Source organism: Aureobasidium namibiae (genome assembly GCF_000721765.1).
Source record: "Aureobasidium namibiae CBS 147.97 unplaced genomic scaffold scaffold_20, whole genome shotgun sequence".
Taxonomy (NCBI): Eukaryota; Fungi; Ascomycota; class Dothideomycetes; order Dothideales; family Saccotheciaceae; genus Aureobasidium; species Aureobasidium namibiae.
In genome coordinates, this window is record NW_013581189.1 from 363,338 (window position 1) to 387,919 (window position 24,582).

A 24,582-nucleotide genomic window follows, 5' to 3' on the forward strand; every position below is an offset into this window, starting at 1 on the left:
TCGGACCAACGAAACATACCCATAACAACGTGAAAAACAAAGCAATGAGAAATACGAAATGAGTTACTCAGAGCGGCATCATGCCAATCCCACTAGAAGTGCCACCACTCCCACCACTCTTCTTAGACGGACCAGCGCCACTGTTGTACGTAAACTTGGAGGCAATACCACTTTGTTTCTTCGCGGCCGGCGCACGTTTCTTGACCGCTCCTCCAGCAGCAGACTTGCCTTTGGGGTAGCTTGGTCGACGCGGAGCTCCTTTTTTACCACTCCACCTGGCGCCACCAGACTCGGCACGAGCACGCTTGTTGGTTGGGGGCACAGCTGCTCGTGGAGCTGCTTGTGATTGTGAGAACCTGGCGTTGAACGCTTCGACCTCGCGATTAGGCTGGAAATATGAAGACTTTTCTTGACTTGCGGCTTCGGGGTCAGAGTCGTATGCATACTCGTCGTCATTGTCTTCATCGTCGCTGTCGATGTAGATAGCAGTGACGTGATTGGGATCGTATGGTACGTCCTCAGAAGCTTGCATCATGGTATCAAGCTGCTTCTTGTACTGCGCAATCAGAGGAAGCAGACTTGCCCCGTGACAATCAACCTTCATGTGGTCGATACCACGAATACTCTTCATGGATACCAGGTTCTTGGGGAATTTGATAGCCATCTCACGTAGCATGGTATCCGAAAATGGTTGTTGACGCAAGTTTTTCTTCTTCATGATCGCCAGCATTTGGTCTTTGGCTTCTTGGACGAATGACGCGAGCACGTCCTGGTGGACTTCGTCCAAATTGTGAATGGCCTCATCCCTAGTGATCGGAGCACCAAGCTCCCTCTGGTTCCGAGAGCGAACTTTCGCGTCGGTTCGAAGAGGCTCGAAGCAATCATCCTCGTCTTCTGATTCAGCGTAATCATCGTCCTCGTCGGGATCGTCGACGATGAAAGTGTCACGTTCGTAGCCATTGTACGTAAGCCCGCCACGCTTGTGGCTTGGACCCGCTTGGACGGGTGAGGAGATGTTTGTCGAAGGATACTGCTGGCCTTTCTTGGCCGCTTTGGAGCCCTTGACGCCAGTGCCTGTCGCAACCTTTGGCTTGCGTTTAGTGCCCTTTCCAGCTGATGCCGGAACGTGAAGCATCAACTTCTGCTTGCCACGGCCATGACCAAACATGTGTCTCTTTGGTCCAAGACCAAGATATTGATTGGCGAACTTCGACTTGTTGAAGACAGAGAATTCGCGAATAACATCCTCAGCCAGTAGGAGACCGAAAAGACGATCAACGTTCTCTCGGTCAAGGTCTTTGCCTGCTCCAAAGTTCTCGGCTTCTTTGTCTTGATCGCTGATACCGCGACCAGTGCCACGGAATAGATCAAGACACTGGTGTAGAGTAACGTTGCGAGCAGAAGCGATCTCCTTGACAAGCTCAACAGCGGCAAGTCCTAGCTCAGTGTAATCTTCTTCGACCATTTCCTCAGTTGTGTTGCAATTGTCGCAGGCGTTGTTACAATCTTCCTTCGCGAAACTCTCGGCAAAGTAAGCAAGAACCTGAACGCGGCGACAGTCTGTCTTGTTCAAGCAGAATTGCACAACTCTGCGAAGCATGTCGTGCTGACGGTCTTTCTGCTCCTTGCTGCCGTCCTGGTTTTCATCGATCATCTTGCGCAGCGTGAACAAGTCGTGGGTGCCATAGAACAGGTAACAATCAGATGCTGCGCCATCACGTCCAGCGCGGCCAGTCTCTTGGTAGTAACCCTCGAGACTCTTGGGAATCGTGTGGTGGATGACGAAGCGGACATCTGGCTTGTCGATACCCATACCAAACGCGATGGTCGCGACAATCACTTTGGTCTCGCCTCGCTGCCAATCCCTCTGGACTTTACTTTTGTCTTCGGCTTCCATGCCAGCATGATAATGATGAGCTTTGACACGGCGTTTACAAAGCTCTGCGGCGACGTCTTCGCATTGTTTTCTCGAAAGGCAGTATATGATACCACACTCGTTCCGATGTTCTTCCTCAATAATCTCCTGGATTTTGTCAAGCAATGCTGACTTCTTTGGCTTGTTATAGACATAGTACTTCAGGTTTGGACGGTTGAAACTTTGCGAGAAGACTTCACATCCATTAATGCCGAGATTGCCAATTGTGTCGACCTTGACATTCTCCGTCGCAGTGGCTGTGAGGGCCATTATAGGCACACCGGGATAATCTGTTAAGACCATACCGAGCTCCTTGTAATCGGGGCGAAAATCGTGTCCCCATTGACTGACGCAGTGTGCTTCGTCGATGACAATCCTCGCAAGCTTTTCTCTGCGATGCAGATCTCTGAAGGCTGTTTTCATCATACCGCTCTTGTTCAACATTTCTGGAGTAACGTAGAGCAGCTGAACGAATTCCTGTACATTCGGTTTGGTGAAAGTGCTCGTGATCTCCCTGCGTTCGTCCATCGTTGTACTACCAGTGAGTGAGAAGGCCTGAATGTTGCGGGCTCTCAGGTGTGAGACTTGGTCTTCCATCAAACTCAACAGTGGCGATACAACAACAGTAACGCCCGACGTCTTTCCTGATTTGACTATTGCTGGTAATTGGTAGCAAAGGGATTTACCACCTCCGGTTGGCATAAGCACGAAGACGTGTCTGCCAGCGAGTGTAGCATTGATCGCGTTGGCTTGATTCAAGCGGAAACCAGGCAGCATGAATCTGCTTACAAGAGCTCTCTTGACTTCTTTGGTCCACGGGAAATTCCCAAGTTCCTCGTCGAGCGTCCTTGGTTTCTTGGCAGGCGTGGTCTTCTTTGGTCGGGACTTGGTAGCATTTGATGTCTGACCGATCGCGAAGCGTTCGTTGGATTGATGAGACGCGCCGTTGAAAGTGGAGTGATCCTCAAACTCAGTTGCGAGCTCCATAAGATCTTCGTCATCCCCAAACTCATCATCGTAATCTTCTTCAACAATCTGCGCTGGAGGTGTGCCCATGATGTTGCTGAAGACGCTTTCATCCTCTACTTCGAACTCGTCGAACTCGTCGGGCACTCCGTAGTTCTCCTTTTCACTGTATCTGTGAGGTTGTGCAAAATCTCTGGTAGAAGTCGTCGGTTTTGTTGAACCTTGTCGGCTGGTTGAAGCCGTGTTGTTTCGCCTTGATGGAGAGAGAGGAGCATTGTAGCTGTTGGCTGGGGGAGCCTTTCTTTCGGTAAAGTGACGAGGCGGACTAATCTCCATCACGCTGGGATCCTCAACGTCTGGTTCGGGCTTGATCCTTCTTGCTGGCCTAGGTGGAGTATCCTCGACACCAGGGAAAGTTTCGATATTCCTGCCATTGGGTAGCTGAGTTTGCTTGATTCTGTCGAGACCAGGACTTCGCAGGACCTCAGTCTTTGCCCTGGGTGCCGCCTGAGTTGACTTCACCACAACAGCAGCAGGCTTTTGGAAAGTGGACATGAGACCGGCAGACTCAAGACTTTGGAGATGCGGTAGGATGTCAGTATGTGTATCGCGGATACGTTGCTTGAGCTGTTTCATGTCCTGCTGTTCTTTGGTAGGTTTTTGTCGAGCGAGGATCGCTTTTCTCACAAGACCTGAGATGCTCTTCATCTCAAAGTCTAGGGCATCGAGTCTGTCTTTGGAGCTCTTTAGGCTTTTCAAGACTTCTTCAATCTCCCCTGCCTGCTCAAGGGCTTTGGAAATATGAGCGGGTACGTCGTCGAGGTCGAGAGACTCCATAGCCATCATATATTCGTCGGTAGCTTGTGCATGACGTTCGCCAGCTTCGGCCAGCTTCGATTCGAAGTCTTCTTGGGTCCATGACAGGAACTTGTTGATAAGAGCATCTTCGCTCGAAGAAAGCGGCGCAAGTCCAGGAGATTGCGAGCCAAGGGCAGGCGATTCAGCTACACGACTTAGCGCTGGGGTTCGTAGTGGCTTCGTTGGTGACATGGTCGGTTGCTTGGACTTGACGGGTGAAGGGAGTCGCGGTTCAGCTACACTCTCGTGGACATCTTCCATGTCCTCATCTTCACTATCCAGTACCTGGCGTTTGACTCGGTTTCCTTGTTGTGGAGGTCCCATAGTGGAACTTGATGACGGTATGGGCGCAATGACAGGGCGCTTAGCCGGCGATTGGGCGACTGTCGAGTAGGGAGGTGGCGGACCGATTGGTTCATCGTCTACCAAGTCATCAATAGACATAAAACTGTCGTCGTCATCGTCAGGTTGCTGAATTGTCTCCAGTCGGGGAGCTTTGGAGGTTGAGCGGTTGTGGATATCGGTCCTGTGTTCATCGCTCTTTCTTTTCTGACCTTTCAGTTGCGAAAACAGTCTAGCCGGTGTAGGCAAAGCGTCTTCTGTCAGGTCGAGAGTATCAACCTTAGGAGGCAATGCAGGCGTTGTTCGAGGCATTCTGGTGGAGGGAACAGTGGTACCTGGGGCTGGTGACTGAGCGTACGAACTGAGTCGATTGGACAAATTGGAGATAGCCGGCCGAGTGGACGATTGGGACGATCTCTCGGGCAGAGAAAGCTGGACAGGCTTGGTAGGAGAGGATGAGGCAGCGGCTCTTAGCCTTGCCATGTTCGCACTGGGTTCGCCACGCGGGGGTGACCTCGATCTTTCTGGCTCGACTGCAATGGGTCTGATTGATGAACGCGTTGTTTGAATGGACGGGCGTGTCAGCAGCGAGTTGACATTCCCGGGAATGCTTTGCGATAGCTGTGTCTGCGAAGAAGGTCCTAGAGAAAGAGGTACCGGCGGTAGCGATGGCAAGTGTTTGGGTATACACGGTTTTTCCTGTAGCAACCATCCAAGCTGCTCGCGGAGGTTGTTCTTAGTCATTGAGCATCACGAATACCGCTGTCGTATGTCTTGCTCGGTCGACATAGACTGCTTTCCCTCGAGTGGCGCCTGCTTCGTACCAAATCAATTCGTGTGGAATCTCGAATCGCGACGGACGCGACTGCCCGCGACCCTACGCGATCTCACGTGCCAGACGCTAACCGCATCGAGTTCACTTCTTGGCGCTTTTCCCTTTGTCGAATGTCTCACCCTGTTCGTATCTTTGACTCTGTCGCGACGTTATTCCTCATCACACATGATATCTAGAGTTGTTTAATACAAGAAGACTGCCTCTTTGGTATCGGCTTGTAATTGCTAGTGATCTGGTTGCACACGTTCGACACGCCAGAAGCAACATGAGAGCATGGAGATCATAAAGGTAACACTTTCTGATCATTGGGTTCGAGCACGCACTGATCCTAATAATTTGACAGATCCAACTTCGTCTGCTCTATTGGTCCCTCGGTCTAGCGATCGACTTTCACAAGCGCAATGTGTTGGCTCTGTTACTTTGTACTCTTGTGTTCATCCTAAGCGCGTTTTGCGTGCAGTTTATCCGCGACCGGACAATTGCTCTGATGGTGCTGGCGGGCCCAATTGCGTCGGCAATGTTTTCATGTCTCGAAATCACTTGGGATTTGGAGAAAGACCAGAGAGTATCGAAGGATTAATTGTGCTGCAGACAATCCAATAGAGGTCGTGCTACTGTAGAGCGGTAGAACTTATAAGTTTCGCTCGATGCTTTCTGTTTCTTGAATGAACTGTGCATTTGTATGGCCACAAAAGTGATTTGTGAGAGCGCCGTGGAAACTCGAAGCCGGTTCAGGGCTCACGCTTCGCTTGCGCATCCTGAAGCAGCAGGAGCCAGCCGGTCAGCCACCCAATTTGTTAGCGTCTCCAGCACTTTGCAATGGAACAATTGCAGTGACTCAGGGAAGATAGAGAGAAGGATCGTCTTCTGTATCACTTACTCAGAAACAAATCAACTCTAAATTTTCCTTCTCAGCATCAACGCTTCGTCAAAGACATTACTCATCACATTTCAACTCCCTGTCACGGCATAGTTTCTTACTACGCTTCATTGTAGGCACCAGCGAAACTCTTACAACCACAATGGACTCAGAAGAATCAGCAAAATCTCCCAATGTATTGCCCGACATTACACTCATACGCCGAGCAGAAGAGACGCTTCACAGGCATGTCCCTGAGGTCGGTCTCGGCTTAGATGCTGTCAAAGAACATCTGACCAAGGACGTGGCTCCTGCTCTCAACGGAAGCAGCCAATCGTCTCGCTACTATGGCTTTGTTACTGGAGGTGCAACTCCTGCTGCCGTCTTCGCCGACAATATGGTCACCGAGTACGATCAAAACGTCCAGGTTCATCTTCCCAACGAAACCATAGCTACAGACGTGGAAGCCGCCGCCTTGACCATGATCTGTGACCTGGTAGAACTTGATCCGACACAATGGACTCACAGGACTTTCACCACAGGAGCTACTGCCGCCAACATTATAGGTCTTGCTGTTGCCCGTGAGCATGTTATGAGCACTGCTGCAATGCGTAATGGTAGAGATCCAAGGGAAGCCCATCCGACAGTCTCATCTCACGGTCTTCATACTGCTATGGCATACGCTGGCATTGATGAAATCCAGATCCTGACCTCCGCACCTCACAGCTCTCTAAGGAAGGCCGCCTCTATCATTGGTCTCGGACATGCCAGTGTCAAAGATGTGGGCCATTACCCTACCGGACCTCATCGTTTTGATCTGGAAAAGTTGGAGCAAGCAATGAAGAAAAGCAGAGTTGCTTCGATCATTGTAGTATCTTGCTCTGAGGTTAACAGTGGCCTTTTCGCTACCTTTACTCATAATATGATCCGTCTTCGTCAGCTGGCTGATCAATTCGGTGCCTGGATACATGTAGATGCAGCGTTCGGTCTACTTGCCCGCATTCTTCCAGATAATGACCCGATGTACAGATTCCAGAAAGCCGGTGTTGGAAACCTTGAATACGCAGACTCGATAGCCGCGGATGCACACAAGCTTTTCAATGTACCCTATGACTGTGGGATCTTTCTCTCTCGTCATTTGAAGACAGGCACCGACGTTTTCCAAAATCCAGGTAAGTGCGGCAGAGATAGCATCAGTCGAGAGCAGAGCATCGCTGAAGTATAAGTTCGTTTGCAAGTCAGTCATGCTGATTATGATATCGCACTATAGGCGCACCATACTTGAATGCCGAGGCTGGGTCCGTACCGTCGCCTCTCAATATCGGCATCGAAAATTCAAGACGCTTCAGAGCTCTACCCGTGTATGCCAATCTACTTGCTCTCGGACGACAGGGCTTCGTAGATATGCTCAAACGTCAGATCAAGCTCGCTCGTAAGATTGCTGAATACATCAACACAAGCGATGATTACGAGCTGCTGCCACCCTACCCTCACTCAGAGATAGGGTGTTATTTGACCATTTACATTATCGTCTTGTTCAGACTCAAGAACCCCGAGGCAAACAAGACTCTAGTTCAAAGAATCAACAGCTCGGGCAAGATATATGTTTCGGGGACAGCCTGGGAGTCTCAGCCAGCTTGCAGGTTCGCAATCTCAAACTGGAAGTCTAGCGTTGAAAAAGATTGGCCGTTGATCGAGACGATATTGAAGCAAGCTGCTGTCGGCTTCGACTAGTGGTCAAGCAGCATAACGAGCGAAGAGAGCAGCGAGAGCCGCGAGAGGGTACATACAACTCCGAGTGATCAGAGTCAGAAACGTCACAACTGCAGTCCTACTCGCAAGCTTGATTGCCATATGCAATGGAAGGTATGAAGGTTGTCAGAGGTAATCAAAATTTGAGCTGTTCCGCTGGAAGGGCTGAAGGCATTCGTTCTGAATCACTCCTCCTCTGTATCAGTTGGGAGCTATGCATATGTATTTATCATTAGCATTCCTCTCACGTCTTCCAATCCATCTCGTCTCGTGTTGTCTGGTTTTCTCCATCTCACAACATTCTCTCTTGCAGTCTTCTCTCCTTCAGCACCTCAAGCCCTCCACCACCAACCCTCCCTATTACCCTTTCTCTTACCATTACCACGATGCTCATTGTTGACTTGGTATCCAGGGCCACCATTAACTTCACCACCATTCACCTCGCCACTGTTTCTTCTCGTGTTTCTACCAGTGTTTCCATGTATAGCTCTGCCGCTGTCATCAGAGTCTTTGCGGAAATCCTCACAAGAGCAGGTTGAGTGATGGTTATGACAGCAGTCGTGGGGAGAAGAGCGAGGGTGTTTGTCGATGATGTAGTACCAACGTTTCGTGGTTGATGTTGATTTGGAGTTGAGGTGGGAGATCTGTAATTCGAAACAAGTCAGCTTGTATCCTTATAGGCAGTGGAAGCTTCAGAAGATGGAAGAAAAGAGAGGCTATCTGAGAAGAAGAAAAGAGGAGAGGAAAAAGAGCAAAGTAGAGCGCATAGAACAAGGCGGGTAGGTAGATGGGAAAGAACAAACTGCCACACAAAGAATGGTAGCATGTTGGAAGAGCGGAGGTAAGTCTCATAAGACTGTTGTATATAAGATTGTCATTACAAGCACCCTTTGCTGTCTGTCCTGGCTCATATGCGAAGAGGACACTGAATAGTGTATCTTTCTGTATGTGAGACCAAGGATGTTAAGCAGAGGGCGCAGGTGTCGTATGTATATAGTATATAGAACCTTTTTCGTTAGATATATGCCTGCGTATCCTCATCCCGGTGACCCTTGCTCACCGGTGCTCGATACTAAGCCATAAGTCTCGTAAGACCGTAGTTTGCAACCAAACAAGACCAAAACAACAACAGAGAAAAGCAGAAGGGAAAAGGAAGAAAACGAGAATAAGGCAAGAAGAAAGGGGTTATTACATCCAAAGAAAAGCAAAAACAAACTTCGAAGCAAAAAAAAAAACAAGAAAAAAGAGCAGAAAAAAAGAAACAATCAATCATAAAAACCACGCTTGTTATTCACCTGAGCAGCCATAACCATCATCCAGACCAAAAACACCAGACCGATGATCCAGAAGGCGAATGCAGCATCCCATTGCGAGCAAATGGAATTTTGCTCTAACCAGGCTAGGGTATCGATGGAGACGCCGCGGATGTTGTTGTTGTTGACGTAGCGGTTGCAGTAGGAGTTTACGTTGCCCTGTTTGCGCCCAGGTCAGACTTTGCTTGAGTTGGAGGAGGAGAAGCAGAGGGGAAAGAGGAGGAAGATGAAGGTGAGAGGGAGAAGGATGCAAAAACTCACGTTTCCAAACAACTGAATAGCCGTCTCGATCAGACCAGCCAGGAACAGCGCAATCAAGATGAACGTGCCCAGCATGACCCACGCAGGCTGCAACTTCTTCTGCGCCAGCAATATGATCATGAGAATCACAAAGAAGAGGGTGAGTGAGCCCACGGTAACGGCGTAGGGGAATAGCCTTTTAACACCGAAATTAGCACAATGCCACGATCGAGTTGCGCTTCCCGAGGGGAAATAGAAAACTCACCAAGGCGTTCCCAATCCCATTCTGCTCTGGATACTCATGAAATCGCCAAACACACCGGTGAGCAGGCCGCCGGTGGCTAGCATGACGATGGTCCACCAATTGAGTAGATTTTCGGGCCAGGGGTAGCGGCGTATGACGCTGATGCGTTCTCTGGATACTGTGGTTTCTGTGCGCGCCATGATTGATACGTTATGCAGGTTCCTTGATTCAACGGTGAGGGCCTCAAGGAAGTCCGATAATTTGTTGTCGACGAGTGCGGTGGAGGGTGAGGAGAAAAGGTTGGTGAGTGGGTGAGTTGTGCAGTGAGAGCGCGTTTTTTCGAGCTCAGAGTGAGGAATCCAGAGATTGGTGTGCCCTTCACAATTCGCTAAAACTCCTTCACTTTGTGGAAGATTGTAATCCGCAAGATGCTCCTTCGCTGCTGCCCGAAGTTGTGAGGCACGAAAACTAAACACCAAATTGTTGTCTTGTCGTCTTTGAGCTTTCGGATAGAATGTGTCGTCCTCGTCAGATGGAGATGTTGTTTGCACACCGCAAACTAAAGACAGAACGGCTATCTCAAATTCCCGTTAGGATGAACGTTGAAGAGATCAAAGCGTGTTTGTGACGATTGATGGTGGGTGATATCCTTGGCAAAGCGACTTCCAGAGGTGGCTGGCTGGTTGGCGGGGTTGCAGGTCAGACACAGAAAAAGTCCAGTTCTGAGCCAGCCAAGTATAATTTCTTGGGTGATGGGATATCCAGAGCTATGGGTGCTGCAGGTCTCAGAGAGCCTCAAGGTGGAGAGTCAGAAAGAAATGCAGGTACGCAGGAGGAAAGCAGAAAGAGATGCAGGTGTGGAACGGGAAAACCTGCTTGCGTGGGATGCGCGGGAGAGGCTGGGAGATGGCAGGGTCGTGAGGGAGCACAGCCAGCATCTGGCGTACAGAGATGTGGTCTTCCACGTCAGAACTGCTCATACAACATCTCTGCAATGACCAGCTGATTCTCTAGATTGGGAGATCTGGTTGTTTGATCTTTTCGATTTTGCTCTAATGGGTTCGTTTTGTCTTCGTTTCCTGTACACGCAAAATTCCCATCTCCTTCGCTATAATCTTACAAAAGCCATTCATCTCATCTGGCTAAATGACAAAACACTCATGTCGCTCCCCCTTCATCGTAACAGAGCCACCTTTTTAGGAAAATCGCCATGAACTCCTGCAAAACATGTGACAAGAAAAGAAAAAGCAGATCTCCAGTGTCCATGCGCGACCTTCCTATTGGATCAAGTAGCCGCCGATGTAGAGTAGAGGTCCTTGAGAAACCAGAGCGTAGTGGGAAATGCAAGCGCTTCAGTCGTCCAAAGGAAGTTGGCTCCGAAGTGCTCGAGGGACCTTGTATGCCTTGTTCGTCTCATCACAGCCGTTACGCAACTCCAAAGAACATCAACGCCTTCTCTTGCGGAACCAGAAGTGGTAGTCGAATCGATAAATCCACCAGAGCACGACGAACGAGACGGGAAATCACCAGACGCTGAAGAGTCGAAAATGGAGTTCGGTCAAGTTCATTTGGCTTCCTCGGCGCGGATGAAGTATGCCTTGGCGACCTCGTAGGCAGACCTGTAGAGTCAAAGTCAGCAAATGTCAGTTGCGCGTGTTGGAGACAAAAAAACCTACCAGCAAATAGCAGTGCTGGGTGCAGCAGTGACAACTCTAGCCTTCATACCCCTGAAGAAACCCTTTGCGCCATCTCTTCTCGCGATAATACCAGCAGCGTCGAACAAGCCCTTGGCGCCTCTGATCTCGGCATCGGTGGAGCTACCTCTGGTTTGCAACAAAGTCTTGATAACGTCGAGAGGTGTGGTGGCAGCAGCGGCGATACCTCCAGCAAGACCACCAGCAGTGCAGTGAGTCAACGGGTCGTAGCCGTCGCGGCGGTGCATGGCTTTTGTGATAGATTCGTAAGCGGTGAATTGGAGGGCGGTGAAGGGGACGGTCATGGCGAGGGTGGTGGGGTACGAGACGTAGAAGGCGCGGAGACCCTCGTTGCGGAAGACGGAGCGTGCGCATTGGGTGATTGATGTGTAGACACTTCCGTGTACTTGCATGCGCTGCTTGATAACTGTCAATCGCATTAGTTGAATGTCATGAAAATCGAGTCGGACAGTCGCGTACCGTCAAAGGGGTTCATAAAGGCATCGCTGGCAATTGTTGCACAGGCACCGCTGGTTGCTGTGAATTTTGTCAGCCTTCGACCGAGCAGAGCCGCAGAAGTGTCCAAATCTCACCGGCTGCCAGAGGGTGGTGGCCTGCTGCGTTTCCACCCATCTGCTGCTTGACAACCTCGTATGTAGCGAAGTAGACGGCGTGCGCGGGTCCGGCGCCGACAATCACACTCGACAATCCCCTCCATAATGACAAGTAGCCCTCGGCTCGTGAAATGGTAGCGATGGCGTTTCCAAGTCCGGTGTAGATGGCCGCGGGCGTCGGGCTCATGACTTGCATTCGTGTCTGGAAACGCAGAGTCAGTATGTCGTCCCTATCTTGATAGCAAGCGAATGCCTCAACACACCTTCAACAAGTCAATGGGGTACATGACCGAGTGTTCGGCGACACCGGCAAAGGCACCGGCTGCCATGTTGGCCGCCAGACTGAAGTTGGGCGGCAGGCCCTCGTAGCTGTAGTGGCATCCTCGTCAACTGGATTGTTCTCGTCGCAAGGCAATTCGCATAGGCTCACTCGTATTCATCCTCCTCCTCGTGGAGGACCATTTTCTCTTGCACGGACATGTGTCCGACTGTAGGGGCAAGAGTCTGGGAATCCAGGATGGGCGTGTCGCGGAAAAGAAGAGAGAGAGAGAGGGGCGTTTATGCGCGCGGAGCAGCTTCTATGTCTAGTGTGTATGCGGCAAAACCGGTGACCGTGTGGAAGCTTTGCAAAAGGTTACCAGTGGTGACGCGCCGATATTTGTAAAAGGTCGACAGGAGAATCCGGAGTCGTCAATCGTCGAGAAGATGCTTTTCCTTGCCGTTGGTCTATTCGGCCGCGAGACGTATATCGCTGCTGTTGTTTAGGATGGGAAACAAAAGAGACCTTTGTGCCGTTTCTCTGTCTACAGGAAAAAGATGGCAGCCCGCAAGCAATGCCCTATGCATGTTCAATACTCATGGCATTTGCCGTATGACGATCGGTGCTCTCAGCGGCCTCTTGAAGCCTCGGGACGTCGTGGGCCGGGAAACCTTCTTTGGCACTTCTAGAGAACGACGAGCCACATCTCCGCGCTGGCTGCCATGGCATTTGTCTTTGACTTGTCAAACCGAGAGCCACCTCCGAGCCTTTTGTCCATGATGACCACCTGTCCCAACACCGTTCCTTCTTGTCCACAATAGCGACTCTATCATACTACAAACATTACATGCATACGGAACTAAACTCAGCAGGCATTCAACGATCAATGCGTCCCGCGCGCGCAATAGATTAAATCAGAACATTATCAATCAGATAACTCAAATCTTGCACTTGGCGGGAACGAGACAAGCGAGAAAGCTCTCCGAAGTCGCTCGTCCTCCTGTTCGTGGGAATGCTATCCCCTTGCGGACACTAGATTTACTCACCCCGATTGACATGTTATCCGCGCATTTGAAAGGAAAACTGTTATACAGAGTAAGATTCTAGGGATACATGTGCTGGGATGTCGACGGTGTGCATGGGTCAAAAGAACTCAGCAGTCACACCGACCATACCAACGCGGGAAAGCAACCACATCTCTGATGCTCCCCACTCCAGCCAAATAGCACAACAACCTATCAAAGCCCAATCCAAAGCCTCCATGGGGTACGCTGCCATAGCGTCTAAGATCCAGATACCAATCTATTGATCCCGCATATTTGCCCTCATACAGTTTGTACTCAGGAATCTCGCTTTCACCAGCAGCTCGTTGTTCTGGTGTTAGCTCTCGCAGCATACCACGTGCTTGCATTGCTTTTTGGATAGCAGGCAAATTTTGCTCGCGCATGGAGCCTCCGATCAACTCGCAGAGATCGGGGACAAGGAGGTCGAAGCAAGCGACTGTGCGATCGCTTCCGGGTGTTTTTGACATGTAGAATGGCTTTTGCTCGATGGGGTAGTCAGCAATAAACACAGGTTGGCCTTTGCCAAAGTGTTCGGCCAGGAAGCGTTCGTGTTCGGCTTGAAGACCTTCCTCCCATGAGGGAGTGAATTGGAAAACTGTGCCTTGCTTCATGGCCTCTTCCAATGTTTCTATGGCTTTGGCGTATGAGACTCTGGGCCAGTTGGATTGAGCCATACCTTGCCATCGTCGAGAGAGTTGGTCGGCGGTGACGGCGCCTTCTTCGGCGGCTTCTTCTGAGGTCTGACTTGCTTTGGCTTGAAGGATTTGCTGTACTGTGTGTGATTGTTGCAGGTCTGATGCCATGGTCGATAACATGTTTTCAATCAAATTCATGACTTGATTGGCATCGTCCACGAAACACATTTCCGCTTCGAGCATGTAGAACTCGCTAAGGTGGCGAGGTGTATCGCTCTTCTCTGCTCTAAAGGTCGGTGATAGGGTCCATACATTGCCGACGGATTGCGCCAGAGCTTCGAGGTGCAGTTGAGAAGATACGGTGAGGTACTTTGGTGCGCGGAAGAAGTGCTCGACTTCACCGTCCTCCGACTTTTGAATGCTATCCTTGGAAGCATTGGATGATACCGTGAACACCTCGCCTGCACCTTCGCAATCCGATGAAGTGAGGATAGGTGGATGTGTTTGTACAAAGCCTTCCTTGATGAAAAAGTTTGTGATGCTGCCAATGACTTGCGATCGGAGGTGAAGAACGAGTGCGTTGAAAGGAAGTCGAGACCTGAGATGTGGCAATGTTCTCAGAAATTCTGGACTTTGGTATTTCTTTTGAATAGGGTTTGTCTGTCGAAGACATTGAGCTTATGGTGGAGAAGGAGACAATATCCGTGATACGTACGGTAGCATCATTGTATCCGAGTTTTGTGGCTTCTGACACTTGCAGCTCATGTGTTTGGGCTTTACCTGGGGGGCATTTTTGCCAATTACCACGTAGTCTGATCGCATCTCCAGTCGACAAACTGGTAAAACATCATGGATTAGAATGCGAAAGACGGATAGATCTTTTTGTGGTAACCTACGACAAAGCTTGATCCGGCGTCAAGACAGCCTGCACGGGTTGCATAGATGAACCATCCCCAACAGCGGCAAAAGCTATACGTTTCTGTTTTCTAATGGTCCGTACATAGCCATTAATTTCAATCTCTGGTGTAGACTCGTCGGTGGTTTCGGCAGAGGACTTGAGTAATGATGCGATGTTGGCAGGTTTCTGTATTGTTGACGACCAGCGAAGGGACGCATTCGTCCTAAGTGTTCGATGACTAAGACCACGCCATGTCTTCATCTCGAGTTTGTCCGACCGTAAGATCTGAGGGTGTTTGGTACAAGTTCAAGTCACGTCGAAGAATTCCAAGTCTGTCTTCGACCAGAAGCAAGATCTTGGTCTGTGCTCAGCATACCATTTTCGAGGTAGCCATCACCATTATCAGATTTGTCGTGTTGAAGATGTAAGTGATCATTTGAAAAAGCATATTGTTGGGCATGTTCATAAGTGTCATCGTTTACTGCGAGCTCGATGCGGCCAAGTCGCCTGGAACTGAGATACGCCAGCGCAGCCTGATGCACTACTCCTGAATTTATGCTGGCGTAAGCATGTATTGAAGTACTCGTCGAATGCTCAGCAGGAAACGTAGAGGTCTCATCAGCCTCTGAAACATTGTGCAGCTGCATGTATAGAACCACGGCGCCTGCACGAGCGTTCAAGCATTCCTTCCTGCAAAACTGGATCACGGCTGGCAAGGGGTACTCGTATTGAGGCAGACTTCTATAGATCCATCGATCCCCCCTTTCAATATTTAGGCACTTCCCTTGAGAAACTAAAAGAAATCCATCCGTCAATCACACCAGTCTTTGTTGCAGTGATGCAGCGTCCATTCCTTTTTCTGCTTGTTTGCAGCCTGGTCGCCGCACTCCCCCTAAATATCCCAGTCTTTCTCGATCAAGCTTTATGGGCGATTGATTCCCAACATCTCGAGCGTATCCCGAGGTCAGCGGAACTATTGTTTACCGCTAGCGATGATGACGAGATATCCCATATCTGGTTGCCCGTCGGCAAACGTCTACATACGCGTACGTCTGATCTTTCCATGCTCCTAGATCGTGATCAAGTCTAACCTGAAGCATTTTCAGATGACCATCCAGCTCTTCCGTTACGTCCTGCATCAGCGAAGATAGTCGATGTAATAGGTCACTCGATCGGAGCATCAGCCCGAAGCAAGCAACAACAAGCCACATGTATCATCAGAACCAGGGCAGATGGGTTGCAGATTCCAGCGCAGCCGGAACTGGAAGTGGTGTTCGAGGAAGGAGAAGGCGTAGTGAGGCTGGACGAAGCAAGCTCTCCTCATGATCTGACAGGGAGAGAAGTCGAGAGTTATGAATGCTTTTGAACCGAGCCGGTGTCACAGAGAAATGTGGTCTGGACATTTAGGGCAGCCTTGAATGCGCGTCCGAGGTCGATTGTCAAGAAGGGTTCTTTTGTGCTTGGGTCGAGCATTTGTGTCGTGTGGTTATCATCTTTCAGACATATCGGCCATCTCATATGCTCCAGCACCGTCATGACCAGCACCTCTTCCTTCTCTTGCAAAGCCAGCACCCTCTTCGACGGCGGCTGGGTCGGCAGTAGAAGCAGACTTGTTTGATTTTCCTCCAAAGGATATGGGCTTGAGTTCCCTCCACTGGCAGGCCCAGACGCCGAGAAAGATCATCAGAGCAGCGCTGCAGAACTGTAGGCCCCACCAGAAGACTTGTGTAGGTAGCTCCTTGGTGTAGAAAGTGGTGACTACGAGGTTGATGACGTGGATGGTAATTGCAAAGTCGGGGACGAGTTTGGATCGGGCGATGAAGAGCAATAGGAAGATGACACTGGGCGCAAACGTGTTAGCAAGCAGCTGGCTGGAGAAAGGCATCCGTGACATACCAAATCATACTGTCCATCATCCAGCAGAGACCGAGCATCCACCCTGTAGTGACATCGCTTCGAACAGTACGCCAGCTGAGAAGAGAATCTGCCGTGACATCCCTGCCGGCCACTAGGGTAGTGAATAGAATCAAGGCAGCTGCGACGGCGTAGTATAGAAGCTGAAGGACGACGATTTGGGCGAGGATTCGTTTTGGCGCAAGGTCGGCGAGGGCTCCGGGACGAGCAGGACGCCTTCGACGGGGCATGTTAGGATGTGAAGATTGATGTTGTAAGTTGGGGACGATTGTTTGGAAGGGCAAGTGTTATTGACCATTGACGATCCCTCGCTGACGTCGATGCCGACTCGCCGACGCTTCGATTCTGGACTCGCCGCTTTGAGCCTTGAATCAACTCTTTGCATACCACAATACAGACAAGATGGGTTGGTTCAGTTCAGACAAAGGCAACTCGCCGGACGCACCAAAGGCGACAGCTGATGGAGGCTTCATTGCGCCCGACCGCTCCAAGCGCGCACACTGCTGGGAGGCTCGCGACGCCTACTTTGGCTGCCTCGACAAGAACAACATCATCGACAGCGTGAAGCAGGGCGAGAAGGCCGACAAGCTCTGCCCGGATGAGACTGTCAAGTTCGACCAGAACTGTGCCACGAGTTGGGTATGCCTTAAGTTCATTGGTCCGACTTCCACCACAACCTTCTGACTCCACTATAGGTCCAATACTTCAAGAAGCGAAGAGTTATGGAATACCAGCGCGACCAGACACTGAAGAGACTACAAGGCGAGGGTGCCAGCGACATTGCTGCTCAGTAAAAGTAATCCTCGACACAATCTCTTGCGCAAAAGTAGCATACCCGCCACTTTCAAGAGCCACACACGCCTTGCATCTTCACGCTCTCATCGAAACCATTGCGATACATCCCCACTGCGATGAATCACCACAATTCAGGCTTCTCTTTCGGCCACCTTCAACCTCGAACGCAGTGCTACAGGATATATCGAGTGGAATTGAAAGAGTAGGGAAATAGATGAGCTATGCCCGAAAATGTATCATATGTAAATATACTGTATCAATATCACGCCGAATGAACTCTAGTCACACATCATCTGTCGAGAGTTCCACAATGTTCAATCAGTCTTTGATTGCTGGTATTCAAGACAAAGTAGATAGTGCCAAGACGTCCCGCTCCGCCGCCCGCAGTCGCCTATCTCTATTCTTGACGCGAACCATCGCGGTCATTTATTTTCTTTATTTCCATCAGAACCGAATCCTGCAGTAACAACTTACCAGCATCAAAGAAATTCCTCACACTGGCTTTCGCGACCTTTGATGGAGTGCGCACGCAAAAGGAAACTGGGTTCTGATAAATCTGCTGGAAGCTGAAAGATCCAGCCATCATGGACGATCAACAACACCAACTTTCCTACCCGGATCCTGCTTCTGGCTATCACCTAACCCCCTATCCTGAAGTTTCATATCAAACAGATCCTTACAGCTATGCCTACGCTCAACCGGAAGAGGATTTCTATCCTCCCATGCCTCAACCTCTTATGCATGAAGGCTTTATGCCGCGTGGTCCACAGCCTCTGATGCACGAAGGTTTCATGCCTAGAGAGGACATGGATATTGACTCAGATGTCGATGAAGATCCAAGTGCTGGTTACGGCGCCTTGCAAGCCCAATATGGTCTGAACTTTGTCCTCAACCCTCAAAGCTCTCACTCGGATTTTCGTCAACAAAATCATCAGTTCGGTCCTGAGGATGAGATCATCTATGAGGATGAACTCGAAGGAGAAGACTCTCAACCCCAGCAAAGTCGTCTGGACAGTGTGGAACGTGAACTCTTGGATGTTAGAGACAACCCACGTATCGACCCCGACTTTGCCATGTCCGATGCAGCTGGTGATAGTTCAGATGACATGTCCATCAACTCCGACCTGCTGAACGAGATCCTCGATGAAGAGATTGCTGCAGGATCCCGTGGCCGCGGCAAACCCCGTGGTCGTCCACGCGGACGAGGATCTGGACGAGGACGACGCGGCTGGAAGTGGGCAATCAAAGGAACAGAGCACGATCCTAAGGTGGCCGCAAGGGGTCGTGGCCGAGGTCGAGGCAGAGGAAATGCTGTCCCACGTGGAGAAGGTCGTCGGAAGAATGGCGAAAAGAGAAATACTGTCGCAGAGCCTGATCCCGTCTTCAAGAGATTGCAGTCACTCGCTACGCAAGCCTTCTTGAATAACAACTATCAGGCTGCAGCAGATTACGCCCGTGACGCCGTCAAGGCCAACCCCGAAATCTTCGTTGCCCACAGTTTGTTGTCCGAGATTCTTCTGGCCCAGGGCAAGGACCAGGACTCACTGACTGTGCTTCTGCATGGTGCCCACACAAGACGTGATCCTGCTCTCTGGTGGACTGTCGCTGAACGTACGCTGGAGCTGGCAGGAGACAATCGCTCTCCCTCGGTCCTGGAACAGGCTATCTACTGTTTCGCGTGGGCTATCAAGCTTGATCCTGACGATTATGATGCTCGCCGCGAGAAGCTCAATCTGCTCCTCGAATCCGACCAACCTGCAAGAGCAAGAGGAGAAGCCAAGATGATGGTTCGCCAGAAGCCACATGATCTCAACATCATCAAACAATACGCTGATCTGTGTGCTTACTCGGCAAGCACACCTGAGATCCAGCGTGCAAAGGATGCTTACGATACTGCGATCAATTTCTACTTCAAAGGCAGATCTCTTGGAGTTCCGGAAGCGCAATGGTCACATCTCAACGTCTACCTTGATCTGGTCGAGAAGTGTGAGAATGCTGCACAAGCAGCCTTCCATCTCAAGAAGCTGTCGAGATGGTTGCTCGGAAGAAAGGAAGATACCTTCTGGGACAGTGTGACTGGAGACGACAGAGAATTCGACAACGACGACGTGCCTCGAAGAATACAGATTCCCGAGTTCAAGTACAGTCGATTTGCAAACAAGAAGGAGATGTACGGACAAGGTCTTCCTCTGGAACTGCGCGTCAAACTCGGTCTCTTCCGTGTCAGGATCAGCAGAGCGGATCTCCCTGAGGCCATGCGTCACTTCCAGCAGCTCCTAAACCTCAAAAGCGAGGTTGCAGACTACTTTGATCTGTTCAGAGATGTTGCCGAGACTCTACTCGAGCAAACTTATCACGCCGAGGCCATCACCTTTTTCGAGCCCATCAGATCAGTGCCTGAGGCATGCGATCACGAGTACTACATGAAGCTTGCAGACTGCTACATGATGTTCAGCCGCAACGCAGACGCAGAGTCGTGCTGGAAGTTTATCGTCGACAACGACCCAGAAGATATCAAGTCACGTATTGCTTTGGCCAAGCTGTATGAGGCCGAGCAGAGAATGGCAGAGGCTGTTCCATTAGTGCATGAGGTTATCAGACTCGGCCGAAGTGATGCAGTAAAGAAGGCCAAGATTACTGTCGATAAGCCCCCTCCACCAAGAACTCTTGCACCGCTCATGCCGCGACCTGTGCAAAACGCACCTACTGGCAGAGTTGCAGGTCCGGTGTCCAGACACTACTCATTGGGTCCTATGCCTGAGGATCTAGACGACGGCGACTACCAGGACGACGGGCAAGATGATGACGTCGAAGACGAGGAGGAGGACGAAGACGACGACAACGATCTACGATTCATCGCCTTCCACCCTGGTAAACGCGGTCGTCCAAAGACAGCAAAACCCAAAGCCCCCAAAGCACGCGTCTCTCAAACCTACGAACGCCTTCAACAGCAAGATCAGCGTATAAAAGCCAACCACGTCCTCGTCAACTCCGCCCGAGAAACCCTAGATGAAGACGAAGACGCCCTACAAACCTACTTCGAAGCCGCCCAGGAAATGCTCGACGACTTCAAAACCGTACGTGCCTTCTACCCAGGCCGCGATAAACACATCAAGTTCACCGGCTACGGGCGCAACACCAAAAACGCCATCGTCACCGAAATGGAAGCCATGAAGAAGCGACTCGCTGAAGACAACGGCATGGACATCGATGATGATACCGTGGACGAAAGTATCCCTGACAACTTCCACGATATAAAGTTTACTGAGTGGTTGGACATGTTCTGCGAATACGCATTGTTGCTCGCTAAATCTGGCGACCGAGAGAAATGCTACGAGGTATTGACTTCGGCGTGGAGCTGTACGGTATTCTACCATTCACTCACCCACAAGACGCAAATCCACGCCATGTGGATGGCCTGCGCCTTGCTCCTCAACGACGAGCAAAAAGTCTGCGAAGTAGGCCGGTTCTTCATCATCGAATGGCCCCACAGCGGCGCCGCCTACCAAATTTTCGCAGCCGTAAACCGTCTCTTCGCTGGCTACAGTAACTGGTTCAACAGCGGCCCAACTCAAAAGTTCATCTTGCGGCAGGTAAAAGCACTAGATTACGCACTGCTGGACCCGGAGTCTCGCGCTGCATATGCATTTACAGGTCAAGAACGCAGCTCCTACACTCATGCAGGAAAACGCGATGCCAATCCCCATCAACTCCCCGACCTCGATGCTGGTGTGATTTCCCTATACGGCCACATCATGGCAGCAGCACAATCCTGGACGTCAGCTCTAAACTACTATTTCCGCGCTTTGACCCTCGACCCTCTGAATATTTCCACAAACCTGTGTATTGCAACTGCATACTTGCAAATGGCAATGAAACGCCAATCAGAGAACAGACATTGGCAAATCTATCAAGGCGTGGCGTTTCTGGAGCGATATGTGGAACAGCGGTTGAGCACTGGACAGAAAATCCACGAGCAGGAGGCCAGATACAATAAAGGCAGGGCTTGGCATCTTTTGGGAATCATGCATTTGGCTATTCCAGAGTATGAGAGGTGTTTGGCGTTGGCCGAGGGGGTTAGGGAGGAAGCGAGGGAGAGGAGGGGGCAAGAAGACAGTGATGACGGTGTAGATGGTGACGAAGAGGAGGAAGTTGATCCAGAGGAGTTTACGCAAGAGGCGGCGTTTGCGTTGATGCATATCCTTGCTATGAACAGCAATGAGAAGGCGGCAAAGAAGATTGCGGATGAGTATCTCGTTCTCTGAGAGAGAGCCGTGGAATGTATGAAGGGTGCTCGAGGTGTTTTCTGGTGGGGCTGGGACCGGGAGCATGGGTATTGCTTTTGCTTCAAAGGCGTGTGGTGAAGCGAGAGGCAGAACAAATGTCTCAGAGATCAAAGGCTGTATATCATAGTGGGAATTGCAATCGATACTGTATAAACAAAACTGAGTTGTCCTTGTCTACTGTCCGTACACTCAGCCTTAGAGAAAAAAACTCCCCATTTCCCATGTATCCACGACCGAGCCAAGATATATTTACAATGAATCGTATCTTCTCTATATGCACAATCGCCAACCACATCCTAAAGCACCACTGCCGTTCGCTCTGATCAATCACCACGACCATATGCAGCATACATCTCGACCTCTTCATCCGACGGCCAACCACCCCAGTGTTTTACACTTTCAACCAGTGTCTTGATCTCCTCAATATGTTCAGCCGATGCAGATGCAATCGTAGCGACCTCTCCATCGTCAAGCTCGGGCTTCACAGGCTCCCATCGATCCTCAACGAATACACGCAAAGCAATCAGTGCTCTCCGCATCAATATACGGCCTCTGCGATCCATAGCACGGCGCTTCTTAAGCTGGAGTTTGCGTCTGACCATCCACTGGACCAGCTCAACGAGACCGTCGTAGTCGCGGAAGAGACCCAAAGCGCGAATGTAGGCATGCAATAAAGCTGGACTAGGCCTGACATACAGACTAGGCAGGTGGGTCTCGGTGTCCTCTGGTTCAAGCAGAGTAGACATGGAATCTTTTCCGCCTTCAGTCAGAGTCCAGAACTGTTCTTTCATCCACTCGGGACCTTTTTGGAACGTCGTGTCCGCCTTCATGGTAAGACGTGTGAGAACTCCCGCAGTATGGTCCTGTCTGTATTTCTGGGTTCCGAAGACGGTCTGAACAGCGCTGGCTGCATGCTCAGCAACGACACAGATATCCAGGAAGGCGTCCTCATCCAATGTAAGATCGTTCTCCCGCATACTGTCATTGACCTGCTGGGCAAGATTGAAAGCGAAGATCTTGTCGTACACCTCATTCTCCAGGCTCAGAGACTTCTGGCCTCGCAACGCTAACAAACGCCAGCCCGAGGCAAGAGATGGTGCATCCCTACGAGCTAATGCAGCGAAAACACAGTTCCACGCCGGACGATACGTTCGCTTCTGTTGAACAAGCAGATAGAGAGCCCGCGCTAGAGGTTGTCGGAGATCCAGACTATTTCGGACCAGACTACCATACGACCAGTGCGACTTGGTATCCGGCCCATGCGAAGTATGAGGAAAGCGGCAGAGCAGGCGTACATAGGCGGCGAACAGACGGTCAGGTATGACATCTAGGCCTTCACAGTCTTCGGAGCCACGTAAGAGAGCACTAACAGCAATATCGTAGTTTTCATGGATGCCGGTCTCGAGATAAACCAGGCCTTCCGCAAGAGTCTCGGCGCTGTCGAGGAGCATCTCAACAGTATCGTCAGAAGGATGCTTTCCATCTTCACGCATGTGATCGTAGAGCTGTTGGATCGAAGGTATTTCGGCACGAATATACGTCAATTGATGCGCAGAGGATGGGGGTGAGCCAATCTCCTTGGTATCGCCTGGATACAAAGGATCCAAGCCGTCGTGAACATCATCAACTTCGTGACCGATATTTTCAGGACCAAGCCGGACTCTCTTGCGCTCCTCTATCAACACCTCGAACATGGCGTGGTAGATGCGGTGGTCTGGAGGAAGATTCTCGTCCTGATAAGCCAGAAAACAGGCCCATGCTTGTTGAGCTGTACGGGTCGTCCTGATGCGAGCAATCCAGAGGCTATTCACGAGTTTATCCTCGGCAAAGTCGTCTAGGAAGATTCGTTTCTGGACTGTAGGGCTCCGATCCGTGTCCCATCCTGCATATACCATGGCGACTTGATCCCATGCCCCAAGGGGATAACCGGCTTCCTGCATCCGGAGCAAGATTTGGTGAGCACGACTGACACCATAGTCGAGATCGATGCGTGCATCCATGCCGGTACGATCTTCCTTCCAAGGAGGCCAGGAGGGAGACTTAAGTCTGGCCCACTCTTGCTCAGGGGCGGTCTTCTTGGTGGCCAGTTGAACGCGAGTGACGGCACGATAGCCTACGCGATTGATAGCAAGAGCAGGGGTATGATCAGCCATGTGCTTGAGAACGATGGCTTGAGCAGCCTCTTGAAGGACCGTGTTCTTGAATGGAGCGATGTGCGAGGGCGACGAGAGGAGGCGGAGGGCGTAGTTGTACTGTGAAGTCAAGTGCGGGACGGCAGCGAAGTCGTCTTTGAGCAGATCGGACTCTTGGAATCGAAGGATTTGAGCATCGGATAAACGCAATTCATGGGTCAGCCAAGTGGCCATAAGAGGTATGGCTTGAGGCCAGACTCGACGACAATGGTACAGCAGGCTCTCGAAGACAGACAAGACACGTCGGTCGGACAGCTCTGATGTATCGTATTTCCAGACAGGCAGGTGGTTCAAGAGAAGACGAAGAGCTTCAGGGCGGATGTGGGAGCGGGCAAGATAGTCGCGGTAGACGAAGAAGGGAGGGCCAGCTGTGCCTGTAAGCAGACGCGCAGCGAACAATGAGTCCTTGGAGGAGAGGATGTTGAAGTAGTAGTCAACATGATGCTCTGTGTAGTCGGTGGATCCAAGGATGATACGCTCTCGCGCAGACAAGGCAAAGGTTATGCCGTCGGCCTTGTCAGATTCAGCAAGAAGCGCCAGGCGGCGGTCGATGATCTCCTTCAAATGGTCGTGCTGAGGACTCGAAGAAAGGTGCCATGTCGATAGTTTGAGCCTGGGATTGACATTGTCGTGCTTGCGAGACTTGGGGTTTTGGTGTTTACGTGGCCAACGCAGCGGACGAGCGGCATCATCATACTGAGCATGGTCGGCGACGACGATCCTGCGAAGAATTCGGCGCTGCTGGTCGGCAGGAAGGCAATCACTCTTCACATGGCCGCGATGGGAGAAGGAGCGATGGGCGTTCTTGCTGAACCACCATGAACAGGCTTGAGGAATCCGAGTAACATGTTGGACCCGTCTACCGAGGGACAGAGCACCAACAACTGGCATTCATCAGGTCGTGCGC

The 24,582-nt window shown here is 50.8% G+C and overlaps 9 protein-coding genes across 9 annotated transcripts; 4 read left to right on the plus strand and 5 right to left on the minus strand.

Annotated features, from left to right (window-relative positions):
• Window positions 1–67: 67 nt before the first annotated feature.
• M436DRAFT_55631 (ATP-dependent DNA helicase) lies at window positions 68–4,063 on the minus strand (the record flags this gene model as incomplete). The annotated part of the gene is made up of 2 exons (XM_013568173.1): window positions 68–3,027; window positions 3,208–4,063. 2 exons carry the CDS (start codon window positions 4,061–4,063, stop codon window positions 68–70), a joined length of 3,816 nt encoding a protein of 1,271 aa, XP_013423627.1.
• Window positions 4,064–5,938: 1,875 nt separating this feature from the next.
• On the plus strand, window positions 5,939–7,509 carry M436DRAFT_55925 (PLP-dependent transferase; the record flags this gene model as incomplete). Its single annotated transcript, XM_013568225.1, has 2 exons — window positions 5,939–6,947; window positions 7,046–7,509. The coding sequence occupies 2 exons, from the start codon at window positions 5,939–5,941 to the stop codon at window positions 7,507–7,509; spliced, it is 1,473 nt and encodes a 490-aa protein (XP_013423679.1).
• A 1,283-nt stretch (window positions 7,510–8,792) lies between these two features.
• Window positions 8,793–9,524, minus strand: M436DRAFT_56059 (uncharacterized protein; the record flags this gene model as incomplete). The annotated part of the gene is made up of 3 exons (XM_013568246.1): window positions 8,793–8,999; window positions 9,102–9,276; window positions 9,346–9,524. The coding sequence occupies 3 exons, from the start codon at window positions 9,522–9,524 to the stop codon at window positions 8,793–8,795; spliced, it is 561 nt and encodes a 186-aa protein (XP_013423700.1).
• Window positions 9,525–10,888: 1,364 nt separating this feature from the next.
• Window positions 10,889–14,749, minus strand: M436DRAFT_85430 (asparaginyl-tRNA synthetase; the record flags this gene model as incomplete). Its single annotated transcript, XM_013568332.1, has 8 exons — window positions 10,889–10,943; window positions 11,001–11,445; window positions 11,499–11,555; window positions 11,612–11,834; window positions 11,896–12,001; window positions 13,223–14,250; window positions 14,306–14,426; window positions 14,487–14,749. The coding sequence occupies 8 exons, from the start codon at window positions 14,747–14,749 to the stop codon at window positions 10,889–10,891; spliced, it is 2,298 nt and encodes a 765-aa protein (XP_013423786.1).
• A 577-nt stretch (window positions 14,750–15,326) lies between these two features.
• Window positions 15,327–15,854, plus strand: M436DRAFT_55666 (uncharacterized protein; the record flags this gene model as incomplete). Its single annotated transcript, XM_013568180.1, has 2 exons — window positions 15,327–15,564; window positions 15,586–15,854. 2 exons carry the CDS (start codon window positions 15,327–15,329, stop codon window positions 15,852–15,854), a joined length of 507 nt encoding a protein of 168 aa, XP_013423634.1.
• Window positions 15,855–15,977: 123 nt separating this feature from the next.
• Window positions 15,978–16,632, minus strand: M436DRAFT_76084 (uncharacterized protein; the record flags this gene model as incomplete). The annotated part of the gene is made up of 2 exons (XM_013568333.1): window positions 15,978–16,329; window positions 16,385–16,632. 2 exons carry the CDS (start codon window positions 16,630–16,632, stop codon window positions 15,978–15,980), a joined length of 600 nt encoding a protein of 199 aa, XP_013423787.1.
• Window positions 16,633–16,804: 172 nt separating this feature from the next.
• M436DRAFT_55673 (uncharacterized protein) lies at window positions 16,805–17,196 on the plus strand (the record flags this gene model as incomplete). The annotated part of the gene is made up of 2 exons (XM_013568182.1): window positions 16,805–17,041; window positions 17,098–17,196. 2 exons carry the CDS (start codon window positions 16,805–16,807, stop codon window positions 17,194–17,196), a joined length of 336 nt encoding a protein of 111 aa, XP_013423636.1.
• A 1,107-nt stretch (window positions 17,197–18,303) lies between these two features.
• On the plus strand, window positions 18,304–21,462 carry M436DRAFT_55933 (TPR-like protein; the record flags this gene model as incomplete). The annotated part of the gene is made up of 2 exons (XM_013568226.1): window positions 18,304–19,836; window positions 19,984–21,462. 2 exons carry the CDS (start codon window positions 18,304–18,306, stop codon window positions 21,460–21,462), a joined length of 3,012 nt encoding a protein of 1,003 aa, XP_013423680.1.
• Window positions 21,463–21,806: 344 nt separating this feature from the next.
• Window positions 21,807–24,523, minus strand: M436DRAFT_85434 (uncharacterized protein; the record flags this gene model as incomplete). Its single annotated transcript, XM_013568334.1, has 2 exons — window positions 21,807–24,396; window positions 24,447–24,523. 2 exons carry the CDS (start codon window positions 24,521–24,523, stop codon window positions 21,807–21,809), a joined length of 2,667 nt encoding a protein of 888 aa, XP_013423788.1.
• Between the last annotated feature and the right edge of the window lie 59 nt (window positions 24,524–24,582).